This window comes from Macaca mulatta, chromosome 5 (genome assembly GCF_049350105.2).
Source record: "Macaca mulatta isolate MMU2019108-1 chromosome 5, T2T-MMU8v2.0, whole genome shotgun sequence".
Classification (NCBI taxonomy): Eukaryota; Metazoa; Chordata; class Mammalia; order Primates; family Cercopithecidae; genus Macaca; species Macaca mulatta.
In genome coordinates this window covers 115,711,463-115,726,093 of record NC_133410.1, presented here as the reverse complement: position 1 = coordinate 115,726,093, position 14,631 = coordinate 115,711,463, and the positions used below count along the sequence as shown (strand labels likewise).

General features: G+C 35.5%; 1 protein-coding gene across 2 annotated transcripts in view; it reads right to left on the bottom strand.

Annotated features, from left to right (window-relative positions):
• Positions 1–6,274: 6,274 nt before the first annotated feature.
• The window catches only part of AIMP1 (aminoacyl tRNA synthetase complex interacting multifunctional protein 1), a 29,593-nt gene continuing 21,236 nt past the window's right edge, over positions 6,275–14,631 (bottom strand). For both annotated transcript variants that reach the window (XM_078002068.1, XM_015138918.3), the window contains exon 7: positions 6,275–6,521. In XM_078002068.1, coding sequence (XP_077858194.1) covers positions 6,355–6,521 — 167 coding nt within the window. In that variant the 3' untranslated portion in view covers positions 6,275–6,354. The remainder of the gene's footprint in view (positions 6,522–14,631) is intronic.

Below are 14,631 nucleotides of genomic sequence, written 5' to 3'. Positions count from 1 at the left end.
TTCAAGAGTCCTTTCTTATAATTTACATTGCATATCCCCTGGTAGTTTATCATTAGCTCTTTTAATTCAATATACAAATAGTAGAAGGTCCGTATCTTACCACTGTTTTCCTTCCTCTTCATCTTTTCCCATCTTTCTGGTTAGTGTGTTTGCCCAATATACTCTGAATTCTAGCATAATATCCATGAGGCATTAAATTCTAGACATACTCTTCTGTGTACCATTATGCAATAGCAATCCCAGCTTTTCATAGGAGTCAGCATAGTGGGTGTAGAGAAATATTTTGTTAGTTGGTCCTGGGGATGTTGAATCATGAATGTTAAGGCACTTAAGTGAACGTCTTGCTGCTGTTCTCCATTTGAGGCTGGTTTGTTCAGCTTTTTCTGGATGACAGTGCATGCATATTCATTGAATAAACTCATGTGTTCTGGAGATAATTACAACTTGCAACTGTTGGGGGCTCAAAAGACCATATTCCAAATATGACACGTTGGCATGCTGAGGACTTTGAACTGAAGGAGATTGGAGGAGCTTCCGAAGCAAGGTCTTTCTGCCCTCCTGCCCTCCTATGTTCCACCTCTTTTTCCACTTGAAGAAAGTCACAGAAACCAGAATTCCTCATCCTGAAAGCAAGCCATAAAACTTAGGTCACTCTCTCCCTTCTCCCTTGATGACCCTCATTCCAGAAAGGTCCTGCCCCATACCCGGGGGAGGGCATGCTACAGAGGCCAAGAAGAATCTGGATGGCCTTGCTGGGTTTTCCTGCCCAGTCTATCACAGTTTAGCACTTTCTCTTTTATCCAATTACATTGCTATATGGCTGTCCATTCTTTACCAATCCTAGGCATAAAATAGACAGTTATCTCTGAGTCTTTTGGTCTTCATTTCTGAGGGCTCGTGTATCATGTAAAACTTTGATTAAATGTTCTCGTTATGTTTTTCTCTTGTCTTTTGTTACAGGAATGTCAGCTTTGACTCTTAAGATGGTTAAGGAAAGGTATCACATCTTTCTGCCCCTGCACATCTAAAGAACCATGAGACTAGGATTACTTTAAGTAAAATAAACGATGTCCAGCAAGTTCATCTGATACCCTACCACCTTTCCCATGAGTCTATTATTTGCAATAGTTTCTCATGTCCCTCCAGATGCCTAATCTGTATGCTGTTCTCATCCAGACACCAAAAATCTCTACTAAAGTTTAATTTGAAAGTGCTTTGAATATTTTAGAGGATTGGAAGATAGTGCATCTGATGTTTTTGTGCAGCTAGTGTTAAAGTCTCATTAGTGCATACAATCTGGGGTCATTAGTGATTACCCCTGTAACCTATCAGCTCTGACTCTTGCCAGGCTTTTTCCTCTAGATATATCATCTCAATTAGCATTTTCAAAGACTTCCTTTTTTAAAGCTATGTTTATCTATACTTTTTTAATTAAATTTTTTCTTAGATTTTCTATTCTACTGATTTTCAGATATACTGTACTTCTTTTACATAAAGCTAATGTTTTTACGTGGCATTGCTATTTCCCAGATTCTCACTCAAACTTTGTTTTCAAAACAAATCTCTTTACAAGTATCTGAAAAGTTCTCTTTTTGTTTTCAATGTATGTGCTGTTTTAAGACAAAAATGTTATCCTTTTATAGGAAAACTGAAAGTTTTAGAAAAAAGTTATTTCTACTGAAATCATTCCCTTTTGCTAAACTTATTGAAAGTGACTTTTAGTTTGCATTTTTCATTAATCTTTTTCAAAGAGAAATACAGTTGTGGTGTTGATTTTGGATGACTCTTGCACTGTTCTTTCCAAATTCCCCAGGTGTGAAAATTTGAGGGGTTTTAAGTGAACCAGTATCAGCCAAATATGCAATCTGATAACCAAAGTGCACGTATATATTGAGTGCGTTTCTCTGCTGGGATGCATGATATTCTAATGAGGCAATTTACGAAAACAAATGTAAAACTTTGTCAGAGCAGCCTTAATACGAAGGTTCATCACATGAATGCCATTGAGGAAATAGGACATTAACAATGGCTGTTTGAACGATTCTGTAGGCATTATGTAGTAATGGGAAGGACAAGAGTAGCTAACGCTTCATTAAAAAGGATTTTTCTTTCTTGCAATTATTGGGTCTCAGGCTTGTTTCTGCTCCTGTTGCTAAGGCCAACAGCCTGCCAGATAGGAAATGATGTTGATGAAGACATAAAATCACACTTACACACATTTTTGTACTTAAACATCTAGAGAATTGGGAATAGTGTGTGTTAGGATAGGTGGAAGTTAGAAAGGAAGGAAAAAAAAAAACCCGAATACATAAGGGTGAAAAAATACAATATACAATAATTAGTTCACACTCTGAAATTCCAGATGGCTCACTTTCACACCAACAATTATTTCATTGTTCTGGGTCCTTCCTCCAAATATTTTTATGGAGTTATACTCCTATGAGTTATCTCTGCCAAGATTTATTCAAAGGAAAAACCATAGCTATACAAAGTGCAATGCATAAGAATGTGTAAGTGACTCTTTCTCATTCCAAGTTGGTACCTGAAGATGATTCAGTTTTGTACAGAGGCATATTAGCCATCAGCAACTATCGTTTTCATCATTATTGCAAATTTTGGGGTTATAAGTAGTACCAAAATGGAGTACACCTATGTTCCTGTTTTAAATTATCTGTGTATATGGAACTTAGTGACATCTATATGTTGGCTTTTGGGATGGACTGTCATTACACATTCAGTGCCGTCAATAACAGCACACTATTCAAAGAATCATGGTGTATGGCTCTTTAAAAAGGCAACTGCTACCAGCAGCAGCAGCAGCTTGGTTTTGCCAAGTGAATTCTCCCTATAAATTTGCATAGTAAAAAGAAAAAAAATTGATAAATTCTCTTCGTAACCACTCCAAAGAGTGTTTAATAATCTCATCTCTCCCTTTAGAATCTCTGAAGTATTCCACTAAAAGAGCGAATCATAAACTACTCAAATTTAGGTATTTTTATGTCACTATTTTTATCTAGCATAAGCTAAACTTTTCATTCAAATAAAAGAAACCACATGACCATTTAACTAACATGTTAAGAAAGCATGATGTAATGTAGAACACAGGATCAGTAAGAATTGAAAACAATTAAACCAGGTTTCAACTTTGTATGGGCAATTATTTAACTTTTCTGCTGATTCTTTGGGGTAAAATGACTGATCTACCTCATAAGGAGTTAAGAGGTGGATAAAACGTATGAAAAGACTAGTTAGAAGGCAATAACAATCTTAATAGTAATTCTGTAATAAAATCCATGACACTAGACATGCATTATTAATATATCCCCCTTACATTTGTTAGAGAAGGCATGATTGTTCCTTAACTAAAATTTTGGAGGGTAGAGCTTTCTCCACAGGACAGCAAATTTGCAACATTATTGCCTGTTGAGCACACTAATTTGCCCTTCCTCGTTCCTTTTATTTGGCATCTTCGTGATAAAGTTGTAATTTTCATACTGTTGGAAAGCACCTAGAATCGGGACTTGTGTCACTATTTATGTAGCTGAAATACATGGCTAATGTTGTATACTTCTGATACTTTTATATTTTAAAAGGACATATCATTTCTCTGAAAAGTTGAGGAGGTATACTCAGGCCATTTTAGTGCCCAGTTACAAGAAACAGTGAGGTATTCCCCAACTAAGAATTTTTTTTTTTTTTTTTAGACAGGGTCTCAACTCTGTAGCCTAGTTTGGAGTGCAGTGGTGCAATCACAGCACACTGCAGCCTCGCTCTCCTGGGCTCAAAGTGATCCTCCCACCAAACACTACCTCCTACTGCTGAAATCCTTAAAAATCAGAATACATCAGATGCTGAAGTGTTATGTCCAGTTTGCCAACAATGACATATTTCTTTGTAGATTCTGCAAGAGCTCTCCCATCCCAGCAATACAAATAAAACAGAATTAAGTTTTCTGTGAAAACAAGTACTGAATAGGGCTGAATGGATAACTTGGTCAATGCTTTCATACAACTTGAAAAATCACTAAGTCTCCACTTCTTTCTCTCTTTAGCATGGATTTCTACATGGTAAAGACCTGGGGGAATTATGGAGGGAAGCATGGACATTTGGTATAATTTGGCAAGGCATAATACAGTACTTGAGAAAGAGAAATGTGACATTTTTGCAATGTACTCTTTTGTAGTAAGTCATCATAAATTTCAGCACAAATGAACTACTGATGATGCTACATCATGTGCTTTAACAAAAGACCAGGCTGGGCGCGGTGGCTCACACCTGTAATCCCAGCACTTTGGAAGGCTGAGACAGGTGGATCACGAGGTCAGGAGATCAAGACCATCCTGGCTAACACGGTGAAACCTCGTCTCTACTAAAAATACAAACAAACAAAAAAAATTAGCCGGGCGTGGTGGCAGACGCCTGTAGTCCCAGCTGCTTGGGAGGCTGAGGCAGGAGAATGATGGGAACCTGGGAAGCAGAGCTTGCAGTGAGCCTAGATCACGCCACTGCACTCCAGCCTGGGCGACAGAGCGAGACTGTCTCAAAAAAAAAAAACAAAAAAAAAAACAAAAAAAAAAAACACAAAAAACAAAAGACCAATCGCTTTTATTCTCTCTAGGCTTGATGTATGATTCAATCACCAATTTAGGTTTCACTAACAAATCATTATATAATCTGATCTGGGGTACAGTATTTTCAACATTTTGTTGGGAAAATTTCAACTGCCTAGGTAGTTGAAATATTATTTAAATTATATTAAAGAAATTTAACATAATTGAGAAAAATTCAGAGCAAAAAACTCACACAAGACTCCATCACCAAAAGTATTTATTCCCAAAAGAATGACATATCTTGAGAACAAAGTAACTTTTGCAATTCATTTTGTGCTTAGGTACCAAAAAATGTTAATGATGCTCCGTTCATATTTTTAGAATATCACATTGATAATGGTACTATAATATATCCTGGCCTACTAGAGTTCCATGGATTTAAATAAATAAAATTTAATTCTGCCTTCTATAACGTGCAGCGTTGTTTTATGGTTGTTGAGTTTTGTGTGAGTGTGTGTATGTATTTGTGTGTGCCTCTCCTTCTTATTGAAGGATTCAGACAGCTATAAAGATAAAATGTTTTGTGTGTGTCTGTGCATGTGTGTATTTTTAAAACAATGTCTATACTTCTGTCTCCATTGGTGCCAATCTTTTGTTGAACCTGTAAAGGTAAGGCGCAGATTCTGAAACCCAGTTAAAATCACTAATATTCCTCTGTGAGGCCCCTTCTTAGCTACCAGCTCTCCCCTATCCACACCCTCTATCTTGCTGACATGTGTGTGTAAGCCCAAATCATCAGTAATCACCTGAAGGCTGATGACCTGTAGGCTCATAAGTCCTCAATTAATTTTTATTGCTCTTACAATATTTGTAAGATGAGTAAGAATAACTATTTGACACCTTAATATTAAGTATGGTATATGTTAAGTTTTAGGCTATAATTTCTTTTAATATACTGACAATATGATGATACATGAAAAAGCAAAATATCAGTCTGTAATAAGATATAAATTATCCTTTATTAGGTACCCAAATAATCTTTATAAAGAAGCTAGAATTAAAAAAAAGAAGGATTGCTGCTTTTATGGTCAATTTATTAGAAACTACTGTGGCAACTGTTTACAATGTGTTCATTCTTTAGAGCTAGTTGAAACTTATTACTATTATTCTGCTAAATAGAAAAACTTCAAGCCAGTAGGAAATCTCAGTTTTTTTTTTTTTTAAATCGCTATTATTGTATTATTAGTCAGGGTTACTCTGGCAGCAAAGCAAAAATGTTCAGATGCCACATCTCCTAGCTTTTATGTTTGGCTTTCAGAATGAGCAGTTGGTCATTATCAATATTATTATAATGTGACCAGTTAATAAGTCTGACAAACATTTTCCAACTTGTCATTTTTGAAAAGGAGAGGATATTTTTGATACAGACACACAATATACAAGAAACCCCAGAGCCTGAAATTTCATGCATCCTGTGCCTACAAATAAGAAACTAAATATTAATCTAGTTAGTTTTCTATGGGTATAAAGAAAAAAAACCTGCTAATCAATATTCCTGCTGAAAAATAAATTATTAGAAAATATAGGCAACTTCCGCTCTCCATTATAAATGATCAAAAACCTAGGTAAAAATCTAGTGTTTCCCCAATCAGTGAAAACAATATATACCAGGTAAATGACTAGTCAAGTCTAGAAGAGAATAACACAAAAATGAGCCACTCATATTTTAGGTACAAGTGACAAATGTATTTCTCTTTATTATTTTTAAGGTTTTTTTTAAATGTCTTTTGGTAGTGGAAGCATTTTATTTGATTCCACTGTTGCTCATGGTTTGAGCCCTACATAATCCCTTCCCTTTCACCTCAAAGGGAACTCCTTTGTATGTAGCCACACACTCATCATTAGTGTGAAGATCCGGCTGGATCTGCTCCCAAATCTTCTTCTTAGGATTCAGCTCCTTGTCGGGCTCTCCTGTGTAGGAAAGAAAAAGCACAAGAAAATTATACAGCTAAAATACAAAAATATTAAAGAGACTGTTCACAGACATTTCCAGTGAATTGTTTTGGCAGCATTTTCTGATTTTTGGACCTAATCAAACTTTTAACATTTACTTTATTTTTATTATGTCAGCAGTTTATATTCTTGATTGGTAAAATAAAATAGTTATTGTTGTTTAAGTAAAAGATATTATATTTTACTCATAAATATTTTTATAAGTAATAAAGCTTAATGAATTGTATCCAAATTATCAAAATAATAAAATGGAAGATACTCACTGATATGGTTTGAGTCCGTATCCCCACCCAAATATTATGTTCAATTATAATCACCAATGTCGGAGGTGGAGCCTGGTGGAGGTGAATGGATTACAGGGGCAGATTTCCTCCTTGGTGCTAGTTTCATGATAGTCAGTTATCCTGAGATCTGGTTGTTTAAAAGTGTGTGGCACTTCCCTGCTCTCTCTCGGTCCTGCTCCTGCCATGTAAGATGCTCGCTCTTGCTCTGACTTGATTTGACTGCCATGAGTAAAATTTCTGAGGCCTCCCCAGAAGCAGATGCTGCCATACTTCCCGTACAGCCTGCTGAACCCTGAGTCAATTAAACCTCTTTTCCTTACAAATTACCTAGCCTCAGATATTTCTTTACAGCAGTACATGAATGGATTAACATACTCATTTTATCATTAAATATAAAGAAAAACTGTGAAGAAAAAAAAGTCTTTTGATATGTTATATTTTTACAACTGGTAGAAGCAGCTTATGCTTTACTATGTTTCAAAATACAAAATGAGCAGCTAGATCACTGCTCTAGTGCTTAAAGATTTCTTATCAATACTGGAGATTGGCTTAAATTTTGGGTTTCTCTAGCTAATGATGATAACTACTTTGGATTTCATTTGCTACCCATTCTGTTCGGTGAGATGTAAAGAAACAGAAAGGAGTAGTGAGGAGACAGGGACTAGTATTTTCTAAGCACTAGGAATATATGTTGTTGCCTAAAATTCACATAACTCTGACTAATTTTAAGTAAAAAGAAACTGAGGCTCAGAAAACACAAGTTGCTCAATGTCACATAATCAACAAAGCCCATGTTCTGCTAGTACAGCATTCTGCCCACTGACAAACCATACTTTAGAAAGTAAACAACCCTCTTACATGTGGTTAATACCCACAACCCCTCTATTTATAGTAACTCACAGTATAAATTTTATAATAAAAGAAAAATTAGTAGTAGAGCACATCTGGTTTAGGCTTAAAGACAAGTAATATACCAAACAACTCCTCTACTTAATGATAGAAAATTAGAGAGTAAAGTTTAATGTAAGTTCAAAGCTGAGAATGCTCAATATTTAGAACGAAGAATCAGTCAGTTCAAGAAACAATGAAGAAAAGTAACATATCTCTTAAGCTGCAGAATTTATATTAGGAATATAAAATATATTCATATCTTATATTAGGAATATAAAATATACTCACATTTTATATTTATATTTTATATTCTGATGACATCTTATTATATAAAATAGTATTTATTTTCCAGTCATATATATATAAGAATAACAAAACTGTGTAAATTAGTTGGTCATTGTAGTTTTGTTGTTTATTAGCTCTTCAGAAACTATGAAACTGGCAAGAACATAAAACACTGCCTTCTAACATGCAGGCTTTCGGAGATAACATAGTAGTTAATTGAATGATACACCTACAGTAGAACATGTAATGAAACTAAGACTGAAAGTGACTGGTATAAAAAAATAAGGATTTCTCTTACTCCTTTAAGGACATTTGATTCGACAATAGAGAAACTAGTAAGTAGAATGGAAAAAAAAACCAATAAATAAAATTCAATTATATTGCTCCTTAGATCCATAAGATTTTTATTTTTTGTTTGTAAATCATTCCTTAATCTATAATCATAATCTTGTACATATATTGTGTCGCAAAGTGGGCACTCCAGGATTCTAGAAGGCTAGAGAGGCAGAGATACTGTTCAGGGAGGTCTGAGCACTGACTCAGATTTGCAACCTTTGCAACCTTGGCCCAAAAGGACGTTGCCAAACTGATAATGAGTTAGTTAAGAAGCAGACTGACATACATGCTTCTTATAAATACAGATTGTGTGGGTAAATTCTTGCTGCAAGCAACATAAGCCCTAAGTATAAAAAGCTGTGATGTAGCACAAAATTAACCTTCTCAGATCTAGAAAGACAGTGCCATGTAAATTAGATAATATCCATAATAATATACAACATGTATATAGTGCTTACTAAGTGCTGGTCACTGTACTGAGTGCTGTACGTATATTAACTTGTTTAATCCTCTCAGTACATATGTAAGAAGTAATATTCATTACTCTCATCTTACAGATGAGGGTATTGAGAAAAGTTACGGCAAAGAATTTAAAATACCAGGCAGTTGGCTAAGTGTTTTAAAAGTCAAAGCTTATAAACCCAGTTAAGACAAATACCAATTAAAATCCCCTTCTTATAGATGAAAAAGCTGAGGTTCGGAAAGATTTGAAGAGGATGAGTAAGCAAGCCATGCAGCTACCTTGGGAAAGAGCTGGTGGCTCAAGTGGGGTGAGCAAGGAAAAGTTGGAGTTCGTGAGATTAACAAAATAATGGGAAATCACTGTAAGAACTTGGGCTTGTACTCTAGGTGAGATGAAAAGCTTCTGAATAGTTTCGAGCAGAGTAATATAATCTGTTAGATCACTCTGGCTGCTCTAATTGAACATAAATGGAAGAACAGAGAGGGCAAAAGCAGGATGATCAGTTAGAAGACTTATGTAAATATGTAGATAAGAGATGTTGGCTTTGGGACTAGGGTGCTAGTGGTGGAGTTAATAATAATTCTAGGTATGTTCAGAAGGTAGAGCCACTAGGATTTTCTGAGCAGAAGATATAGGGTATAAGAAAAGCAGTTAAGCAACTAGGAGGATGGAAATGCTATCAAATAAGATGAAAAATACCATGGACAAATGGAATTCTAGGGGAAAGAGTAGGATTATGTGTCCTTCCCCCTTGGAGCATGTACATCAAAGAGTTCATCTGGCAGCTATCTAGCTTATCTAAATGACTGGGTAAAATTGCCCAAGGAATAAGCATGGAAAAAAAAGAGGTCCAAAACCAAAGTCTGAGGTCCTATAACAGTAAGAATCCAGGGAGGTAAGGAAGAATCAGCAATGGAAATGATAGCGGCAGCCAGTGAAGCAGGAGGACCACCAGAAGAGTATGGTGCCAGAAGCCAAGTTAATTAATAACAAGACTGAGAACTAGACATATAGCTACAGGGAGTGATTGGTGATTTTACCCAGAGCAGTTCTGGTGAAACAGTGGGGAAAGAAACCTGATTAAAATGGGTTTTCAAGAGGAGGAATCAAGCATAGACAATTTGGATTTTTAACAAATGGACTTAAAATTTAAACCTATACTTCCTAATTAGCTATTAATTTCTACTATTAATAAGACTCGATATCAATAGAAATAAGCATGATCTTAGAAGTTAAAAGTCTGACTGTAAATTCCTATTTATTATTTGATCATAAATAGTGCATTCTCACAAAGACCTGTCATTGTCTTTGTCTCCCAGCTGTAATACTGTTTTCAAGTTAGTTTTGCTTGGTGGGAGTAGAGTGGTGAGCATATGCTCCATGAATTTAAAGCCATTAGGCATCTCTGAGAAATCATGGAGACTGAGATTTTCCCAAAATGTAATTTCCAAAAAAATGTTATTAGAGCATAGACCACTATGATTCCTCATCTACCAAGGTTCAAGATATACAGATTCATTCAAAGTCAGGGGTACTTGTAAAATAAATAAATAAATAAATAATTTCCCTGTGTGTGTGTTTTTTTAAGACTAGTCTACTTCTGATTAGGAGGGTGGAAATGAGTTCCAAACAAATTAATCCATGCTTTCATCCATATTTTCTGTGTTACTATTCCATGTTAAAACTCTTCATGTTGTAGTATTTCATTAAACACAGTTAATGGAGAATTTTAAAACATGCCTATATAATCACATCAGCCTTGTTATTCAATAAAACTCAGCTATTCGCAATCAGAAATGACAAAGGTGACATTAAAACCAATCCCACAGAAATACAAAAGAACCTCAGAGACTATTACAAACATCTCTTTGCACACAAATTAGAAAATTGATAAATTCTTAGAAGCACACAACCTCCCAAGATTGTACTAGGAAGATAGTAAAAACCTGAACAGACCAATAACGAGTTCTCAAACTGAATCAGTAATAAAAATCTACCAATTAAAAAAAGCCCTGGTGTGGTGGCATAGTCCCAGCTACTTGGGAGGCTGAGGTGGGAGGTTCGCTTGAGCCTAAAAGGCAGAGATCGCAGTGGGCCAAGATAACGCCACTGCACTCCAACCTGGGTTACAGAGCCAGACCCCGTCTCAAAAAAAAAAAAAAAAGGCCCTGGATCAGATGGATTCGCAGCTGAATTTTACCAGATGTACAAAAAACTGGTACCAATCCTACTGAGACTATTCCAAAAAACTGAGAAAGAGAAGCTCCTCCCTTATGTATCCTGTGAAGCCAACATCAGCCTGACACCAAAAACTGTCAGAGACCATAAGGAAAAAAGAAAACTTTAGGCCAGTATCTCTGATGAACACAAACACAAAAGTCCTCAACAAAACACTGGCAAATAAAATACAGCAGCACATCAAAAAGCAATATACCACAATCAAGTAGGCTTTATTTCTGGGATGAAAGGCTGGTTCGACATATGCAAATCAATAAATGTGATTCACCACGTAAATAGAAGACCAAAAATTATATAATCATCTCAACAAATACAGAAAAAGCTTTAAGTAAATCTGCATCCCTTCATGATAAAACCCTCAATAGACTAGGCATCAAAGTAACATACCTCAAAATAATAAGAGCTATCTATGGCAAACCCACAGCCAACATAATACCTAATAGGCAAAAGCTGGAACCATTTCCCTTGAAAACTGGAACAAAACAGGGATGCCCACTTTCATCACTCCTCCTCAACATAGGACTGGAAGTCCTAGATAGAGCAACCAGGCAAGAGAAAGAAAAGGCATCCAAATAGGAAAAGAATAAGTCAAATTATCTCTCTTCAATAAGTTATGATTCTGTACCTAAAAAACACTAAAGACTCAACAAAAGGCTCCCAGAGCTGATAAACGACTTTAGTATAAAGTTTCTGGATACAAAATCAATGCACAAAAATCAGTAGCATTTTTATACACCAAAGTTCAAGCTGAGGGTCAAATCAAGAACACAATCCCAATTACAATAGGCACACAAAAAATGAAATATCTAGGAATGCACCGAACGAAAGAGGTGAAAGATCTCTATAAGGAGAACTATAAAATACTGCTGAAATAAATCACAGATGATACAAACACAAGGAAAAACATCATACACTCATGGATTGGAAAAATCAATATTGTTAAAATTGCCTTATTGCCCAAACTAATCTACAGAGTTAATACTATTACTATCAAACGACATACAACGTCACTTATAACAGAATTAGAAAAAAATTTTCTAAAATTTGCATGGAATGAGAAAAGAGTCCAAATAGACAAAATAATTCTAAGCAAAAAGAACATAACTGGAGGTATCACATTACCCAAGTTCAAACTATACTACAAGGCTACAGCGACCAAAACAGAAGTGTACTGGTACAAAAATAGACACATAGACAAATGGAACAAGATAGAGGACCCAGAAATAAAGCTGCACACCTACAACCATTTGATTTTCAACAAGTCAACAATAACAAGCAATGGGAAAAAAACTCTCTATTCAATAAATGGTGCTGGAATAACTGGCTAGTCATATGCAGAAGAATGAAATAGGACCCTTATATTTCACCATGTACAAAAGATAACTCAAGATGGATTTAAGAATTATATATAAGACCTAAAACTGTAAAAATCCTAGAAGAAAATCTAGGAAATACCCTTCTCAATATCACCCTTGGCAAAAATTCTAGGAAATACCCTTCTCAATAAAGAATTTATGACCAAGTCTCCAAAAGCAGTTGCAACAAAAACAAAAGTTGACAAGTGGGAGCTGATTAAACTAAAGAGCTTCTGCACGGCAAAATAAACTATCAGCAGAGTAAACAGACAGCCTGAGGAATGCGAAAAAATATTCACAAATTATGCATCCAACAAAACTCTAATATCTAGAATCTATAAGGAACTTAATTCAACAAGCAAAAACCAAATAACTCTGTTAAAACGTGGACAAAGAACATGAACAGACACTTCTCAACAGAAGACATATATGTCACAAACAAGTATCAAAATGCTCAACATCACAGAAGTGCAAATCAAAACCACAATGAGATACCATCTCATACCAGTCACAATGGCTATTACTAAGAAGACAAAAAACAAAAAACGAAAACAAAAAAAACACACAGATGTTGGCGAGGTGGTAGAGAAAAGGGAATGAAAATTAGTTCAGCCACTGTGAAAAGCAGTTTGCAGTTTCTCAGAGAACTTAAAACAGAACTACCATTTGACCTAGCAATCCCATTACTGGGTATATACTCAAAGAAAAATAGATTATTCTACCAAAAAGACAAATACACTTGTATGTTCACTGCAGCACTCTTCACAATAGCAAAGACATGGCATCAACTGAGGTGTCCATCAACAGTGGATTGGATTAAAAAACAATGTGGTACGCATATACTATGGAATACCATGCAGCCTTAAAAAAAGAAAATTATATCCTTTGCAGCAACATGGATGCAGCTGGAAGCCACTATCCTAAGTAACTCAACACAGGAACAGGAAATCAAATACAATGTCTTCACTTACAAGTGAGAGCTAAACCTAAACATTGAGTATACACAGACATGAAGATGGAAACAAAACGCACTGAGTACTACTAGGAGGGAGGTCAGGAGTGGGGTGAGGGTTGAAAAACCACCTATTAGGTACTATGCTCACTACCTGGGTGATGGGATCACTCCTACACTAAACCTAAAGGACATACAATTTGCCAATATAAGAAATCTGTATCCCTTGAGCCTAAAATACAAGTTGAAAAAAAAAAACCCCAAAAACCTTAGTTTAATTTTATTGCACCATTAACAAATAATTCGCTCACAGACATACACACAAATCCTGAGTCATTTCTACAAATATGTCTCCAAATTGTTCTTACTTTTGAACCTAATTCTATTTATCTTCATTTATATCTGCCTTTCCCAATTATTCTAGTCAAATAAATATCCTTTAAATGCAGTCTTTTAATTTCTAACTGCTTTTCTTTTATCAGGTCCTTCCTCTTATATGAGATAAATACTTATTCTATATCTGCCAAGAATCCTTTCTCTTCTGCTTCAAAGACCTATTTTAAGAAACTTTCTCACACATTATGAAGCTTCATCTGTCTCAAGAGTATTTTTCTGTCTCAGGAGTATTTTTATTAGAGAAAACAGGCAATACAAAATGAAACTTCCTTTTAGATTATTAAAATCATTACATTTTAACTTAGATATTTTCTCTATATCCTGAAGTTGAGTAAAAACACGTGCAAGTATATTATTAGATGGAATTTATAATTATAAATCTAAACTTTTCATCTCTGTCTTTCTGTGTTGCAGCATGAGACAATCTACAGCGTAAGTGATTTTGCAGCACATTAATCTGTTCTCTCTCCATGTCATACTTTTCTGCTATGTTGGTGTTAATATTATTGCTTTAGTTAGGATAAAATCTCTCTGCGGTGTTGTGTTAGTCTGTTCTCACACTGCTAATAAAGATATACCTGAGGTTGGGTAATTTCTAAAGGAAAGAGGTTTAATTGACTCACAGTTCCACATGGCTATGGAGGTCTCACCATCATGGCAGAAGGTTAAAGAGGAGCATGTGTTACATGGCAGCAGGCAAGAGCGTGTTGTGTATGGGAACTGCCCTTTTATAAAACCATCAGCTCTCATAAGACTTATTCACTATCATGAGAACAGCACAGGAAAAACCCTCCCCCAGTATTCAATTACCTCCTACCAGGTCCCTCCCACGACAGGTGAAAATTGTGGGAGCTATAATTCAAGATGA